Below are 18,396 nucleotides of genomic sequence, written 5' to 3'. Positions count from 1 at the left end.
GGTCAGTGCTTCAATGCTGAGGATGTTGGCCTAATCGAGAACACTAACGTTCTTGTCTCCGCAAGATCCTGCAAATCCCCTGGGAGGACAGACATATCCAAGTCCACGTCATTTATATATAACATGAAAACCAATGGTCCAAATAGCCATCCAGTCAGAAAATATCCGTCCATCACTACTCTCTGCCTTCTATCCCTTAGCCAATTACATCCCCAAGTTACTACCATCCCTTTATTAATATATACAAATATTTGAGCTGGTTTCCTGCTGTATTTTGTACCTGGCATTTGTCATAAACATCTTTTTCTGTTTTATTTTAACCACTGTTTCTTCTATTTTCTGAATATGTCTCTTACGTGGTACTTCATCAACTGTCTTTTGATAGTTCATATTTACAGCATCTACTGCACTACCATAATCAATCTTCTCTGTTACTTCATCAAAGGACTCAATCAGGTTAGGCAGACACAATTTGCCTTTATCAAATCCGTGCTGGCTGTCCCATATTATTAACCCATGCTTCTCCAAGTGAGAATTAATTTTGTCTCATTTTTGAACAGAGGTGTAACATTTACAATGCTCCAGTCCTCTGGCACCACTCCCATATCCAAGGAGGATTGAAAGATTGTGGCCAGAGCTTCTGCTATCTCCACCCTAGCTTCTCTCAGCAACCAAGGATGCATCCCATCTGGACCGGGTGACTTGTTAACTTTGAGTGATGCCGACCATCATCTCCTTTCTACCTATTTTTATCCTATCTAATATCTCTGCTCCCCTCTCCTCTACTACAACATAAACTTCATCTTCCTTCATGAAGGCAGATGCAAAGTGCTCAACCATTACCTCAGTCATGCACTCTGCCATCACAAGAAGATTTCCTTTTTTGTCCCTAATGGGCCCCACCATTCCTTTTACTTTTTATGGGCTCAATGTTCCCCAATTATTTGTGCCTTTTTTTTTTGAGTAACTAAAAATCTCCAAGTTTCCCCAAAGTTTCATAGCGTAATTCACTTAGGTATGATTTTTTTAGGTTACGATTTTTTTGAGTCATGGGGGTGTAACTTGATGTCTGTGTCAGTTTTTCAGATTTAAGCAAGTTTGGCCAACTTACATTTTTCCTAGGACGGCGTATGTGACCTTCTGGGTACTTAAGAAAAATGAGCGCACATTACAAAATCGGCACAGAAAGACGCCATTGTTTTTGTCCAAAGTTTTGAAGGACATTAAGAAGGCAGAGAATATGCATCATAATTCTTAATTTTTTCAAAGTCAAAAGGGAGAAGTTGGAAGCCTAATGCAATTCTTGAATTTTTGATTTTTTTCAAAGTAGCACCCCACCACCGAATATCTCCTCAACGGGCTCGAGGGTTGGAGCGTCGGCCATCAGAATCACTCCCTTGCCCAGACACAAGGGCTCGGGACTCGGCTTCAAAAGAAGCCCGGGGGAGGGGGTTGGAAGCCGAGCCCCGAGGCACAATATCCGGGTGAGGGAGCGATTCTGACGGCCGATGCTCCGACTCTCGAGCCCGTTGAGGAGATATTCAGTGGTGGGGTGCTACTTTGAAAAAAATTCAAGAATTGCATTACACTTTGTTGCCCCAGATGTCTTCGTTGAATGCCTAGCTTCTCGTTCTAAACAAGCCTATTCCGCACGCGCAGACCAGTGTGTGGTACATACTAGGGCATGCACCTTGGAGAGAGATAGGAAAGGATAGCAAATTTGCTGGAGTTCTTTGAGGATGTAACGAGCAGGGTAGATAAAGGGGAACCAGTGGATGTGGTGTATTTGTACTTCCAGAATGCATTTGACAAGGTGCCACATAAAAGGTTACTGCACAAGATAAAAGTTCACGGGGTTGGGGGTAATATATTAGCATGGATAGAGGATTGGCTAACTAACAGAGAACAGAGAGTCAGGATAAATGGTTCATTCTCTGGTTGGCAACCAGTAACTAGTGGGAAGCCGCAGGGATCAGTGCTGGGACCCCAACTATTTACAATCTATATTATCGACTTGGAAGAAGGGACTGAGTAGCCAAGTTTGCTGATGATACAAAGATGGGAGGAAAAGCATTGTGTGAGGATGACATAAAAAATCAGCAAAAGGATATAGACAGGCTAAGTGAGTGGGCAAAAATTTGGCAGATGGAATATAAAGTTGGAAAGTGTGAGGTCATGCACTTTGGCAGAAAAAAATCAAAGAGCAAGTTATTATTTAAATTGAGACAGATTGCAAAGTGCCGCAGTACAGCGGGACCTGGGGATACTTGTGCATTAAACACAAAAGGATAGTATGCAGGGTACAGCAAGTGATCAGGAAGGCCAATGGTATCTTGGCCTTTATTGCAAAGGGGATGGAGTATAAAAGTGGGGAAGTCTTGCTACAGCTATATAAGGTGAGGCCACATCTGGAATACTGCGTGCAGTTTTGGTTTCCATATTTCCGAAAGTATATACTTGCTTTGGAGGCAGTTCAGAGAAGGTTCACTCAGTTGATTCCGGGGATGAGGGGGTTGACTTATGAGGAAAGGTTGAGTATGTTGGGCCTCGACTCAGTGGAATTCAGAAGAAGATTATGAGGGGGCTTGATAAGGTGAATGCAGAGAGGATGTTTCCACTGATAGGGGAGACTAGAACTAGAGCACATGATCTTAGAATAAGGGGCTGTCCATTTAAAACAGAGATGAGGAGTAACGTCTTCTCTCACAGGGTTGTAAATCTGTGGCATTCGCTGCCTCAGAGAGCTGTGAAAGCTGGGACATTGAATAAATTTAAGACAGAAATAGACAGTTTCTTAAACGATAAGGGGTTATGGGGAGCGGGTGGGAAAGTGGAGCTGAGTCCATGATCGGATCAGCCATGATCTTATTGAATGGCGGAGCAGGCTCGAGGGGCCGTATGGCCGACTCCTGTTCCAATTTCTTATGTTCTTATGTTCTAAGAGGTGTGAGTGCTATGTCCTGCTGTTTTGAGGTTGTTGCAAAGCTACAATTTAATTATGGAGGCAATATTGACAATGCCTTGTGCAAGCCTTCTGCATGATGGTGGTGCAGAGGAGAAGATTGATTAGGCAGCATTAGCTGAGGAACCTCAGAGCATGTAGGTTGATGGGCAGGAGGCCTTACCCACATCGGGTATATCGTGACATTCCTGCAACTGAGTGAGGCAGACTGTGTGAGAAGGCTGCGTTTCCACAAAGAAGTTGTAACCGAAATCTGTGAGTTAATAAAAGCAGACCTGCACCCTAGAAGCGTCAGGAGGACTGCTTTGTCAGTTAAAGTAAAGGTTACAGCTGCGCTTTCATTTTATACATTTGGATCATTCCAGGCCACAACTGGGGATGTGTATGCCATTTCTCAACAGGCAATACATATCTGCATTTGGCAGGTGACTGCTGCACTATATGCCCGGAGGAATGACTACATAAAGTTCCCCATGACCACCCAGGCAATACGTGACAGGGCTGTGGGCTTCTCCAGGATTGCTGGCTTCCCAAAGGTACAGGCTTGCATTGATTGTACTCACATCGCCTTGCGAGCACCTTTGGATGATTCCGAGATGTACAAGAACAGAAAAGACTTCCACTCTATGAATGTGCAGCTTGTGTGTGACGACATGCATCGCATCATGGCAGTTGATGCAAGATACATTGGGAGCACCCTTGCTGCTTTTATCCTACACGAGAGCGCTATATCAGCCATGTTTCAACAGCAGCCAGAAGGGCAGAACTGGCTGCTGGGGGACAAAAGGTACGGCCTCGCCATCTGGCTCATGATGCCCCTATGCGTAATCCGGACGGAAGCTGAGCGGGAATACAATATGTTGCACATTGCGATGCACAGCATAATTTAGAGAGGACCATTGGTATCTTGAAGTAGCGTTTCCAATTCCTGGACCATTCCGAAGGCTACTTGCAATACTCCCCTGAGATTGTCAGTCAGTTCACTGTTGTCTGCTGCATGCTGCACAACTTAGCCATCATGAGGCAGCAGTAGCTCGTAGTAGAAGACCCACCTGAGGTGAGAGTGGCTAATGATGAGGAGGAAGATTTAGATGATGAGGAGGATGAGGACGAGGAAGCCATGCAACTATCTGAAGCCGGAGCACGGCAGCGGAGGAGGGCGGGCTGTCGTGCCTCTTTAATGATTGCTCGAGCTTTGCACCAGCAGCTCATCCGTGAACGCTTTGCTGTCTGAAGGCTCAGCGGCAACTATCCCAAATGGACCATGTTTACTGTTTGGACCTGTTCCGAAATGTTGTGTTGTGTTAATAATGGAACAAATAATGGAAATAATTCTTCTTTAGTTCAAAAGGTTGTGTTGATAATGGAACAAATAATGAAAATGATTCAGTTATAATTTGAAATATATTCTATTCAAAATGTTAACACTTGTTTGTTCTTAATTTTAATTAAAATATTCTTGTATCAAACTTTAAACTATTCAGTTAAGATCACTTACAAAAAACTTTGAATTTGAGAACAGTTACAACAGTAACAACAATAATAATAACAACAGGAGCAGCAAACAAAGGTTGCACCCATCTCTCCTCCACCTTATTCTAAGACCTGCCACTGCGCGTGGTCTTAATAACTTCACTCCTGCCCGCTTGCGGTAGCACAGCATTTCTTGGGTTGGTACCAAGCTTATTCTTTTGAGCATCTCGGGTAATGTGCACTTCTTGTTGGTGGGCGTGGGCAGGCGGTAATGTGGAAGGCCCAGCTTGGGTCTCTTCAGAGGTTACTTTGGGGATTGGAGTTGGGGTGGCAGTTGATTCCGTCAATGGCCACGAGGTCTGGGCCCTTATTGTAGCAGCTACCCTCCCTCCCTCATGTGCTCTGCCAGCATTTCAACTACCTGCAACATTCCCTCCCTAATGTTCACCGACAGTGTATCAGCTACCTGCAACATTCCCTCCCTCATGTGCTCTGCCAGCGTTTCAACTACCTGCAACATTCCCTCCCTAATGTTCACCGACAGTGTATCAGCTACCTGCAACATTCCCTCCCTCATGCGCTCTGCCAGCATTTCAACTACCTGCGACATTCCCTCCCTAATGTTCACCGACAGTGTATCAGCTAACTGCAACGTTCCCTCCCTAATGTTAACCGACAGTGTATCAGCTACCTGCGACATTCCCTTCCTAATGTTCGCCGAGAGTGTATCAGCTACCTGTGACATTCCCTCCCTAATGTTCACTGACAGTGTATCAGCTACTGCAACATTCGCTCCCACTTAGGATCAGCTGCCTGCGACATTCCATCCTTAACGTGCCCGGACAGTATTCCCAATTCTCCCGAGAGTGTTGTTACTTCTCCCGACAGTCCCGATACCTCATCACCCACCCCACTGCCGGTGTCCAGGAGTGATCACGTAAGGTCAATGCTCTCCCCACTCATTGTTATCATCTGAACCACATCTGTTACATCCTGCATCCCAGGAGAGTGCTGTCGCGCTCTCCTTCCTCTCCTTACCCTGGGTGTGGCTTGCTGCACCCCACTGAAACCCGCAGTATCTGACGGTGGGGCCCTGGTTGAAGCTCGCTGCATCCCACTGGGACCCACAGCCTCAGACAGTGGGTTCCTGGGTATGGTTCGCTGCATCCCACTGGGACCCACAGCCTCAGACAGTGGGTTCCTGGGTGTGGTTCGCTGCACCCCACTGGGACCCACAGCCTCGGACAGTGGGGCCCTGGTTGAGGCTCGATACACCCCACTGCGACCCGCAGCCTCGGACGCTGGGAAACCATGAAATGTCCCAGCACACGCACCACTCAGGAAAGGGGCTGGCACCTCAATGGGCGGCACCAGCACCTTCTCAGTGGGCGCTTCATCCTCCCCCTCCCCCTTCCCCGCATGCTCTTGGTCTGGAAGGTGGGATTGGAAGATGTACTCCTCTTCAGGCTCGTCCGCCTCTGAATCTTCTGCATTGGCTTCAGCCTCGTTAGGGTTGGCCTCAATTCTGCAAAATATAACAGAACAGACAAATGGTTAGCAGCAGAGGAGGGGGCAGGGTGGCATGAGTAGGCTCACACAGCTTGGGCAGCAGGCTCATTTGAAGGGCCACGATGAATGATAGCACATTGCATCAACCGAAGCGTAGCTGATGGAGACACCCCAATGAACTGCAGTATGGCTAGCCCACACAGTACTTAACTTTTAGCAAAGCCAGATTGTGGAATTTGCAGGACTTACCCTCTCCCTCGAGTGTGGGCCCAGCTTGTACAGTGGTGGTTGCTTTTCTCTAGGCAGGACCCATCAAAACAGTGACCCTCTCTTCCACGGGTGTCAGTGGATGCGGATTTGCCAGGCCTCCACCTGTTAGATTTCTCTCTCTTTTGTTGTGGGCCACCTTCGTCTGCAAAGATGAAATTATGACTTTTTAGAGAGGGTGTCTTTCTACTGGATGGGACATACAGATGGTCACATTTACAATTGCAATTCCAGTGAATAAATGAAAATATTACTTACACTAACTGCTTGACCAAGGTCCTGCCACTTCTTTTTGCACTGGCCTCCGGACGTTGGGATGGTCACCATTGCATAGTAATCTTGTGAAAGTTGGTTATAGCATTTCTTCACTTCTTTTGGTGAAAATTTTATTTGATCTCTGCTGGTGTCCAGCTCGTGCCATCTGGCCTTAATCACAGTAACCAGGGCCTCCACTTCATCCTGTGAGAAATTCTTGGCCCTTGAGCCACATTGCATATTGCAGCTCCAATTGTTTCCACTCAGAATTAAAGTTCTCACACACAACTGGCTCTTTAAAAATGGCTGAATGCAGATCGGGGAGATGTACTGGGCATGCGTGCCCATAGCAGTCATGTAAAAAAAAGTATTTTTTTTTCGCACATGTGCAGAAGAGGGTCATCCTTTTTTCAGCGCAGACATTAGGCTCCACCCCCAAAGCTAAAGGACAGTCTGAGGCGCCAATTTCAAAAATTAGAATGGCGAAACTTTATTTTGGCATAGTCGGGCCCCCAAAAAACGGGCGTAACTCTTCAAATACACCGAAAAACGGTATTGGGGAAAATTGAGCCCTATATGTTTACAAAAGATTTGGGGGTTTCCTTTTATGTTGCCCAGTAATCTATACTCAAACTCTATCTTTGTCCTTATATCCTTTTTCAATTTCCCTCTTCACTCTCTGTATTCTGGCTAGTTTTCGACTCTGTGATACCTGACATTTTTCATAAACATCTTTTTTCTCTTTCATTTTAACCTCTATCTGTTTTCTCATCCAGGGAGCTCTAGTTTGGATGCCCCATCTTTCTTCCTTATGGGAATATGCTTGGTTTATACCTGAACTAACTCCACCTTGAAGGCCTGCCATTGCTCATTTACTGTTTTCCTGAACAACCTTTGTTTCCAGTTCACGTGTGCTAGAAGCCTTTTGAAATTGATCTGTCTTTGTCCCTTTGGCCCCAAGTTTCCACATGATTTGCTCCTGATTTTTAGGAGCAACTGGTGTAGAACGGAGTATCTTAGAAATCGGAATTCTCGTCATTTAGTTTGCTCCAGTTCTAGTCAGTTAGAACAGTTCCACTTTGGAACAGAATTTTATTTTCAAAAGGGGGCGTGTCCAGCCACTTGCACCTGTTTTCAAAGTTTCGTCAGTGAAAACTTACTCCAAACTAACTTAGAATGGAGTAAGTGAAGATTTTTGTACGCTCGAAAAAACCTTGTCTACACTTTAGAAAATCAGGCGTAGGTTACAAATCAGACGTAGGGAATGGTGGGGGGGGTTGTTTAAAGGGAAGTTTACAAACATTAAACACTTCAGTTTTACAAATAAAGAGCCATCGTCAATAATAAATGATAAATACATCAATAAATCAACCAATAAATCAATCAAAAAAAATTAATAAGAAATAATTTTTTTTTTAAATCAATAAATAAAACATTTTCTACTTACCGACTGCAGCACCGGGAGCCCTCAAACAGCGTGCTGGGATGACCCCCCTCCCAGTGTGTCTCTGTCAGTGTCTCTTTCTCTCTGTCTGTCTGTGTGTGTCTCTCATTCTCTGTCTGTCAGTGTCTGTGTTTCTGACAGCGAGAGGAGGGAGGTAGAGGGCGAGAGGGGGGGAGCAGAGGGAGGGAAGGGGGAGAAGGGGGAGGGATGGGGGAGAAGGGGGAGGGGGGAGAAGGGGATAAAGGGGAGATTGGGGGGGGGAAGGATATTGGGGGGGGAAGGAGATGGGGAAGGAGATGGGGGGGGAAGGAGATGTGGGGGGGGGGAAGGAGAAGGGGGAGGGAGGCTGAATGGACCGGGCCCGAGACTTCGGGCAGGGCCCGTCCCCAGCACCAGATTTACAGGTAGGTGGCGTTGGGTCGGGTCGGGGGGTGGGGGTGGTGGGAGGGAGGTCGGTTCGGGTCGGAGGGAGGGAGGGAGAGGGAGGTCAGGTCGGATCCAGTGCGGGGGCGGGGGGGAGCGGGAGTCGGGTCGGGTCCAGTCGTGGCGGGGGGGGGGTGGACCGGGAGTCGGGTCGGGTCTAGGGGGGGACCGGGAGTCGGGTCGGGTCTGGGGGCGGGGGAGGGGGGTGTGCGGGAGTCGTGTCGGGTCCAGTCAGGGAGGGGGGGGGAGCGGGGGTCGGGTCCGGTCCTGGGTGGCGGGAGGGGGGGGAGCGGGAGTCGGGTCGGGTCCAGTCGGGGGGAGGGGGGGGAGCGGGAGCGGGAGTCGAGTCAGGTCCAGTCAGCGGGGGGGTGGGAGCGGGAGTCGGGTCCGGTCCGGTCCGGAGGCAGGAAGCGGGAGTCGAGTCGGGTCGGGAGGAAGCAGGAGCTGGCCGTGGGAGGAGCCTTATTCACACAGCCTCAGTGAGGCCATTCGGCCAGGGCTAGGGGCTGCATGCTTCGGCCCCTCCCACACAGTTTCGGGCGCCTGGAGCTACTGCACATGCGCGCCCACTGTAGCGTGCATATGCAGAGGTCCCGGCACTGTTTTCAGCGCAGGGACCTGGCTCCGCCCCCTACAGCTCCTGCTGCGCCGCGCCGAGGGCCAGAGGACCTGCAGGGAGGTGGAGAATACGGAGGGTTTTTTTAGGCGCACTTTGTGGCGCGAAAAACGGGCGTCCAGGTCGGGACTGCGCCGTTCTAGGCGCGGCTCGAAACTTGGGCCCTTTATAACTACTTTAACCCTAATTATATTAAGATCACTATTATCCAGATTGTGGATAATTGACTTTTCCCAGTCCCTTATATATATCATACTAAATAATGTTCTGTTACATATATCATTATATCTACATATAAGGTATAATTTGTGCAGTATACGTTCCTGTGTTCTTTAACTATAAAGTGAGTCATAAGATAATAGATAGCTTTAGTTATTGTGGCTCAAATATCTGTTCTGCCCTTTCCCATTTATTCCACCTTTTCTACATTCAACATGCTTACCTCATAGCAATTAAAATAAATTATAAATCTGCCAGAAAAAAACACTTCCAAATCGCCCCTAATTAAAGATCCGTTCAGCTGACTAAAGGATGCTATGGCCATTTTCATGTTAAGATCTCAGTGGACATAGGCCCTCAGTACAAAATAGCTAACTTCTTGTCAAGCACCCAACTCCTGCCAAAGTTGTCTTTGAGGGTGAGTCTCGGGAACGCGGCATTAGAGCAATAGGACCTGTAGGTGTAACTGTGATTCCACAGTGGGGTAGATTTTGATTTTGTGCTAGTGAATCAGAAGCCAGTGGAAATAAAAATCATGACTTGACTGATTTAAGATGGGCTATTGTACAAAGTCAAATTGTACTCTGTTGAGTCCCTAATTTCATAATTCTTATATAGGTCCAACTTTGATGTAAAATAATTATTTTTCAATAGTGTCCCAACACTCGCTGTATGGAAGTTAGTACAGTTGCAACGTTCTGAATCCGGAACTCCGATAACCAGAATTGTCCGAAAACTGGACATTTTTGAGGCAAAACCCAAAGTCTGGCACGGATTCGGTCAAGGATTTTGGATTTCAGACAAGAAAATCAAGTCTGAAATCCGGAATCCTCAACCGAATCCGTGCTGGATTTCAGGTGTTGACAGATTTTGGACCTTGCTGCTCAAAACCCGGCACGAATCCGGTCCAGGATTCTGGATTTTAGACTGTTGATTTTCTTGTCTGAAATCCGGAAAAGCCAAAAACCGGAACGGATTCAGTCCCAAGGATTCCGGATTTCAGATGTTGTACTTGCATAAGAAAAAGGAAGGTAGCTGTAATGACTCCTTGCTCTGTTCACATCCCACAGCTAGGCAGGCCATCAAAATGAGTTGAAGACCACAGATGTAGAAGAGGCGGACCATAAATGATCATGGGCTATATCATAAATTCCACTGTGGTAGAGGATGGGGAAGAGAGGGTGTGTGAATTGGAACCTGAAAGACAGGATAGAGCAATCTTCAATATGAGGAGATGGGAAAGATTGAGGCATAATTTAGATTTTACCCAAATGGTCTGGCTGAAAATGTTTGCTTCAAGTAGGCTATCCAAACCTTAACATCTTCAGTTTTGATTATTCCATCTTTACACCCATTATTTGCTTGAGTTATTTTGACTAGTCTAATGTTGTCATTTCAGAGAATTTGCACGTTGGAAGGTGAGAAATACTGCAGTTGAAAGGAGGGACTTAATCCGGAACCCTATCCCACTAATGCCAGAATTCCAGAGAAGCATTCGCTTGCTTGGAAGGCGGCCCACAACCCAGCAGGTGATTGACACCATCATCCGAAAATACGGAACGCATGTCCTGTCATCTGCAATACTTGGAGGTAAGCTTCCACAGTTAACTACAGCTCCAGTCGAATTGTACCAGTTTCTGTCAGAGCATAGCGTAACGTGAGCATAGCTCTGATTCTCCAGCTAGCTTCAAGAAGAAATATGGCCAAAGGTCAGAGCTTCAGAATCCAAATCCTTTAATAATGTAGTGTGAAAACTGTTGATAAAGAATAAAAGACAGATCTAGCATTCTTGTAACTCAACATTAATAATCGAATAAAAGCAGTAATAAAGATAAGTTACTTATCTCTTACTGTACATCACATATAAAAACAACAATTCCAGAACAATTGGATGAGGAGTTGTTACTTACATCACTGTAATTCTGGGAAAGTTTGATACAACAGAAGGCTCATTTCTAATCACTAAAAGTTACAGACAGTCTGAGCTAAAATGGATGCTGTTTTCCCTACTTGTGTTCTCTTTCTTTTTCTCTGTCCAATCGGAAAATGACACCCAGTGGTGGGAAAGCATCATGACAAGTACGGAATCCCTACATGCACAAAAGACTCCACCGAAAAAACTCCAACCATTACACTCCTCGTCTAAAAATGACAAGGATTGAAAATTTTTACCAATTAGAGTTCCTCTTAATTCGTGGGATGACTTTGAGGCTGGCGTCATCTGTATACATACGTGTTAAGTCTCGTGCGCCTCCATCTAATGTACCCTTCTGTCCTCGGTGGGGTAGGACTCGGAGGCACGTACAAGTGGCCAGTTATTCCGGGGAAATACTTTCTGCTGGAGGAGTCCGGCTTTGTCTTGTCCGTTTCGTGTCGAGGTTGCCAGCGTTGCTTCCACCGTCGAATCCGGAGTTGATCTGCAGGTCGTCGGGCACTCGCCATTGACGTCGCCCATACGGATCTTTCTGCATGTAGTTGCCAGGTGTTGCCTTGAGGGGCTGAGTTTCCGGAGCTACGTGCATGGCGGGAGTGAGTGCCTGAGGTTCGTTGTGGAGAAATGGAGGGAACTCGGAGTTTCCCTCTGAGTTGAGGTGAGTACCTTTTGTCACGCTCTTAAGTGAATGATGATGTTGGATGGACATGACCTTCAGTGCCTGAAGGATAGTATGGTTGACAGAGGCATGGACTTTCTCATTTTCCCCACTTGGGCCAACCTGTCCAGAGACTCTCCAGCCAAGGTCCGTACGTTGTGCCCACGATGTTCCTCTCAGCACGTTGCCAGACTCCCTGATCTTTAGGGGCTCAGCGCAGTTTCTTCCAAGGAGGAGGATGACGAGGACATCCTCTCTTGGCTCAGGTATCTTTTCCGTCACTGACCTGAGGTGGGGGAACTTCTTGCTGTAATCAGGACATGGGATCTCGCTTCTGTCTCCAGGGATGTGGGCATTCTCAAGGATGGTCTTTCCATCTACTGCTTCTACGACTAGACCGCCTGCTTGTCTCCCCTTGGCCGTGATCCTGTCTCCACCACTGGTGGCAAGCTCATACGGGATAGCTGGACCCGGGAGGTATAAAGCATCGAAGATTTTGGGGTCTCCGAAACAGGCATTAGATTTGTCGTCCAGCGTATGTTTCGGATATGTTTCGAGGGACGATCTCTGTCGTAGATCTTGCAGAAAACGATCTTACAACAAGATCATGCGGACAGGCAAGCCAGGTATCTGGTGCACTTTGTTTTGGCCTGTATGACCTGTGGCCCATCTGCTGGCCTTTCATTGTGAGTCTCCCCGCCATTCTGTCTCGGACTCGCGTGCATGAAGGAGGCATGCTCTGTTCGTTGTCATTCCTTGCAATGCACCTGGGTCTGTCAGTTTTGCATTCTGTGGTGGTCGTTCATGAATGGGCTTTTGGCTGAAAGCAATGCAATCCGAGAGATGATGTCCTCGCTCGTCATGGTAGAGGCATATCTCCGAGGCTAGCCGCGTGACGCCGACTTCGAAGGTGCAGATGTTGCCAAGACACGAAGGGAAGAGCTGGAACTTCTGCTTCTTGTCATCCTCTCCGAGGTTGGCTTACTCTGGGGCTCACTGCATAAAGGTCGCTGTCACTGTGCTGTCTGGCCTTTTTTTTCAGAAATTTAGCCAGCACAGCGAAAGTGGGTAGCCACCGGTATCGGTCTTATGCTCCGATACACGCTTCCTCCATGCGTTGTGTAAATAGGTAGTGAGTGTTTCGAGCGTCGGGTGAAGATAGTGGGGATAGTTGAGCAGCCTCAATTTGGGCAAGTCGTCCATCTGTGCTGCAATGTCCGTGCATAATTCGGCAACTTTGCGAAGCTTGTGGCCTTCGTCCGCCCTTAAATTCGGAAACTTGTCGAGCTTTTGAAGGACGGATGTTGTGATCCTCGTCTTATTGCCAAAACTCTCTTCTAGTTCCTTCCATGCTTCCTGGTAGGCCGCTTCCGGGTCCGCAACGTAGCGGTGCTGGAACCTGTCTACCAATTCCTTGAGCTTCCCCTTTTTGTACTTGACGAGAAAGGTAAGCTTCTGCATGGCTGGTGTGGTGGCCTGGTCTACAATGGCTTTGCATGCATGACACCATGGTTGAAACATGATAGGGCCCCCATCATAAACATCGGGCTCATGTGCAGGCTGGCGCTGATGAGTGAGAGTGTCGGTAATGTCCACTGCCAAGTCAAAAGTTGACTCCCTCCTGTTGGTTGCCGGCTCAAGAGGACCGGGTTCGGGTAGTTCGGTGCTATGCCGCTGGCTGGTGGGGACAGCTCTTCATTCCATTCCGGGGGGCTGAAAGATCGGGGCCGCTGTTCGAAGCCGCAATACAGAGGCAGAGTGAGCCGACCTGTCTGTGAGGTGCCAAAATCGCGAGGCATGGTCATTTGAGGTCTGTTCTGGTGAGATTCGGACCCAAGGCCTCCGTGCCTCTTGTCCGGCTTGCTCCATCCCCTCTACCCTTGCTTGCTGTACGGCAGCGGTTTTCCTGGCTTGAAGTCTCTGGAGTTCCGCCTCGGCCTTTGTGGCTGCCACTTTCAACTCATCCGTTTGTCTCGCTATGACCCCCTCGAAGTCTGCATTCTTTGCGGCAGCGGTGGCATCGGCTCGAGAGTTGATCAAGGTAGTCCGACTTAAGGACGATGTCCTGGAGCTCCTTGTCGAATGTCCCAACTGTCTGCTGACGTTCGATCATGATTCTCAGGCCACGGGGTGGGGACGCTCCGTCATTGGGCGATGGCGCTGTTCGCGAGTTTGCAGTTCTCTAGGAAGATCGACGCAGTTTGTTGAGCATCTTCCTTGAATGTTCCCGCTTTATCTTGAGTGTAGAGGTCACAGAGCGCAGCCCACAGGCCCTGGTATGTATGGAATGCCGAGCGAGCCTCGGCCGTGACTGTTGGAAGGGCATTCTCATCGTCTGGGCCATCTTGAAGAATTCAAGAATTCAAGAATATTTCAAGAATCATTTGGGATCTCCGCCAGTAATGATGTAATTTATTTTTTTTTCTTCTACGTCATCGCTGAGGGCTTTTAGGGTAGGGTCCCTTCTCTCCGTGATCGACTCGGAGGGTCTGGCTCAGGGGTAGAGATCTGCTCGAGCTCTGAGCGCAGAATTTCCTTGTACAGGGTACTTGTGCGATCAGGACTACCTGCCATCATGTTCTTTTGCTGGTGACCTGGGCAATTACTCAGGGTCATTCTTAGGTTGTGCTTCACAATGATTTTTCACTGTACCGGTTTCTGTCAGAGCGTAACATAATGTGAGCGTAGCTCTGATTCTCCAGCTAGCTTCAACACTATAGCAAGAAATATGGCCAAAGGCCAGAGCTTCAGAATCCAAATCCTTTAATCATGTAGTGTGAAAACTGTTGATAAAGTATAAAAGATAGATCTCGCATTCTTGTAACTCAACATTAACAATCGAATAAAAACAGTAATAAAGAGAAGTTACTTATCTCTTACTGTGCATCAGATAAATATACAACAATTCCAGAATAATTGAATGAGGAGACGTTACTTGCATCACTGTACTTCTGGGAAGATTTGATACAACAGAAGTTCGCTTCTAATCAATAAAGTTACAGACAGTCTGAGCTCTTTTCCCCGCTTGTGTTCTCTTTCTTTTTCTCTGTCCAATTGGAAAATGCCACCCAGTGGCGGGAAAGCATGACAAGTATGGAATCCCTACATGGACAAAAGATTCCAAACAAAAAAACTCCAACCATTACACGAATGTAGTTTAGTGATGGAGCACCCTGTCACTTTGGGAACTGTGTTAAATTGAAGGTGCTGCAATTATATACACTTAAAGGCGCTAAGCGTGGAACCTTAAAGCTTAACCTCGTGGGTTGGGTCTGTGAATTGCACCCCTCCCAGGTCACACACCATCGTGACTTGGACATACATCGCCGTTCCTTCATTGTCGCTGTGTCAAAATCCTGTAACTTCTTGCCGAACAGCACGATGGGAGTACTTTCACCTCACAAACTTCAGCAGTTGAAGAAGGCGGCCCACCACCATCTTCTCACTAGGGATGGGCAGTAAATCCTGGTTTTTCTAGCGATGTCCATATTAAATAAATCTGGAATAAAAAAGCTAGTATCAGTAATGGTGCCCATGAAACTACCGGATTATCGTAAAAACCCATTTGGTTCACTAATGACCTTTAGGGAAGGAAATCTGCCGTCCTCACCCGGTCTGGCCTTTGTGTGACTCCAGACCCACAGCAATGTAGCTGACTCTTAACTACCCTCTGAAGTGGCCTAACAAGCCACTCAAGGGCAATTAGGGATGGGCAATAAATGCTGGCCTTGCCAGCGACTCCCACATCCCGTGAACAAAAAAAAATCCCACAAATGATATATTTTTTTTAATTGTTCAGGCTGGAGCTGCATGGTATTCTATTGATACAATGACTTTTCTTTCTGAATGTATTATTTGAATTTTAAAAATGCAATATTTTCTGTATGAGTAATTGCTTCTACAGGGGTTGATTGGTCTTGTTGGTGCATTAGATTTATTCTGTGCTTGTGAGTTGATATCTCATATCAGCGTAACAGTTTTATAACTACATCCAATATTTCTAAAAACGTATTCAGTACACAGTATATGATCTTTCCAAGTTCAAAATAAAAGCATTTCATTTGGGAGGGAAATTCCTACTGAGAGATGAGTGGGAGGGAGCGGATGGAAATCAATCAAGGAGAAACATCGAGAGAGCGATGGGAGAGAAAAGCTAGGAAGAGTTCTTCCAAGTGAGAAATGTAGTGGAAAAAGCAGCCGGAAAGACTCCTCGGAAATAAATGCAAAGCGAAGCAGCCAAAGAGACCTCAGGGCATACAGGAGCACGGTAGGCAGAGAGACACTTGCTTTATTTTCCTTTTTTAAAAAAAAAGGAGAGCAGGCAGTACATTGTGCAGCTGGAGTTTTGGCAAGTCTGTTCTTGGGTTCACTATTAAAAAGACAATTTCTCTCTATCGCTTGACAGAAACACTTTATTGAAGAAACAGCATCAGTGACAGCAGGTGAATAATGAAAGAGCAGTGTTAGTCGAGTAGAATAGATGGGCTGACATGAACATGTTTACCCGTCCAGTGTGTCTAGAAAGAAAAAAAGTAAAAACAAGAAAGTACAACTCTGATGTAAAGTTCATTGGGCTTCAAAAACAGCTTCAACAAAGCTGGAAGATCTTTGTTGATCTCTTGAATGTAACATTGTCTACAGTTTAAAAAGACTGGCAGTGTAGCTGTCTTCGTCCTCACTTTTCCAACATATAGATCCATTGATCTGTCACTTCATGAACAATTCAGTCAGATACATCTGCAGTGATCAACACTGATTGCTTTGTGATAAAAGATTCAAAATGGTGTGCCGTGAGTGGGACCATGTGTTCTGTGGAATTAGGTGAGTAGCCCATCGGCAGTGGTGAAAATCTGAGCTTTAAACTAACGGGCATTTAACCAGAATATTTTAACATTGAGTTAATGTTAAGTGTGATTCGGCAAGTATGTTCCATTTGACCAACATCCATTTGAACGAAAATATTAAAATAATATTGAACAACAAAAATGCATTTTTTTTGTGGACTCTGCTGTATATTCTGTACTCAAAAACCTGGATTAAAATCGGAGTGAGACAGAAATAGTTTTAAGAGCAATACCTCCTCTTTCCGAAGGTACAGAAAGGTCCTGACTAAACCAGGTTCTGACCAGTTATTGGGTGGACAAGGAACTGGAGCCCAAAACTGCTTTCATAACTTAAAGCAGGCGAGTGATATTTCCGGAGGGAAGAACCTATTTTCAATGTTTCTATTGGGAGGCTGCGGAGTGCAGTGGAGTTATAGGCTGTCGTTTCACCTCAGACCTGGATTCAAATCCATATTGTCAGCTTCAAACAAGTTTGGGCAGTCAAGCTGAGTCATAATAAGCCTAAATATACAGCACAAAACTGCTCACTATTCAGCACTAATCATCAATCTCACTCAAACAGGCTTTCAGGATGAATGATGTGGGATGATAAGAGATGGCCTTCTGAGGTTGGAGCCGAGTCGAGTTTACTCTATGTGACTATTCTATACTAAACTTCTATTTGCTTGATACTCCATACTTTTGGGTGCCAACATTTGGAAAGTGCCTTAGATCCCCAGCACTGGGAGTCCCCCTGTCAAGTTGATAAACACAAAAAAAATAACAAAAATGGAATTATAGACTCCTATAGCACAGAAGGAGGCCATTCAGCCTATCATGCCTGTGCCAGCTCTTTGTGAAAGAGCTATCTAATTAGTTTAACTCCCCAGCTCTTTCCTCACAGCCCTGCTAATATTTTGCCCTTCCAGCATTTATCCATTTCCCGTTTGAAAATTATTGAATCTGCTTCCACCACATTAATTCAGGCAGTGCAAGGAGCACTTTGAAGATCTCCTCAATCAAGACTCTGCCTTTGACTCGAGTGTTCTCGATTCCATCCTGCAACATGCCACCCGCCACCAACTCAGTGAAACTCCAATGTTGCATGAGGTAGGCAAAGCCATAAAATAGCTTAAGAATAACAAGGCTACGGGTGCAGATGGAATCCCTGCAGAGGCGCTAAAATATGGCAGAGAGGCGCTGTTGGCGCGGATACATGACCTCATCTCTCGCATCTGGAGGGAGGAGAGCATGCCGGGAGATCTGAGAGATGCAGTGGTTGTGACCATCTTTACAAAGGGGGGCAAGTCCGACTTCGGCAACTACAGGGGAATCTTCCTACTTCTTGCCACTGGGAAAGTTGTCGCTCGAGTTCTCCTCAATCGTCTTCTCCCTGTGGCCAAGGAGCTCTTCCCGGAATCACAATACGGATTTCGTCCCCTACAGGGCACAACAGACATGATCTTTGCAGCGTGCCAGTTGCAGGAAAAATGCAGGGAGCAGCACCAGCCCTTATACATGGCCTTTTTCGATCTTACAAAGGCCTTTGACACTGTCAACCATGAGGGTCTATGGAGTGTCCTCCTCCGTTTCGGATGCCCCCAAAAGTTTGTCAACATCCTTCGCCTGCTTCACGATGACATGCAGGCCATGATCTTAACCAACGGATCCATTACAGACCCAATCCACGTCCGGACCAGGGTCAAACAGGGCTGCGTTATCGCTCCAACCCTCTTCTCAATCTTACTCGCCGCCATGCTCCACCTCACAATCAACAAGCTCCCTGCTGGAGTGGAACTAAACTACAGAACCAG

The 18,396-nt window shown here is 46.7% G+C and overlaps 1 protein-coding gene across 1 annotated transcript in view; it reads left to right on the top strand.

Annotated features, from left to right (window-relative positions):
• Nucleotides 1-18,396, top strand: part of brinp1 (bone morphogenetic protein/retinoic acid inducible neural-specific 1) — a 242,986-nt gene that overhangs the window by 133,451 nt on the left and 91,139 nt on the right. Inside the window, exon 2 of the mRNA XM_070863425.1 lies at nucleotides 10,568-10,758. Within this exon, the coding sequence (XP_070719526.1) occupies nucleotides 10,568-10,758 (191 nt within the window). The remainder of the gene's footprint in view (nucleotides 1-10,567; nucleotides 10,759-18,396) is intronic.

This window comes from Pristiophorus japonicus, chromosome 20 (genome assembly GCF_044704955.1).
Source record: "Pristiophorus japonicus isolate sPriJap1 chromosome 20, sPriJap1.hap1, whole genome shotgun sequence".
Taxonomy (NCBI): Eukaryota; Metazoa; Chordata; class Chondrichthyes; family Pristiophoridae; genus Pristiophorus; species Pristiophorus japonicus.
This window is presented reverse-complemented; position numbering and strand designations above follow the sequence as displayed.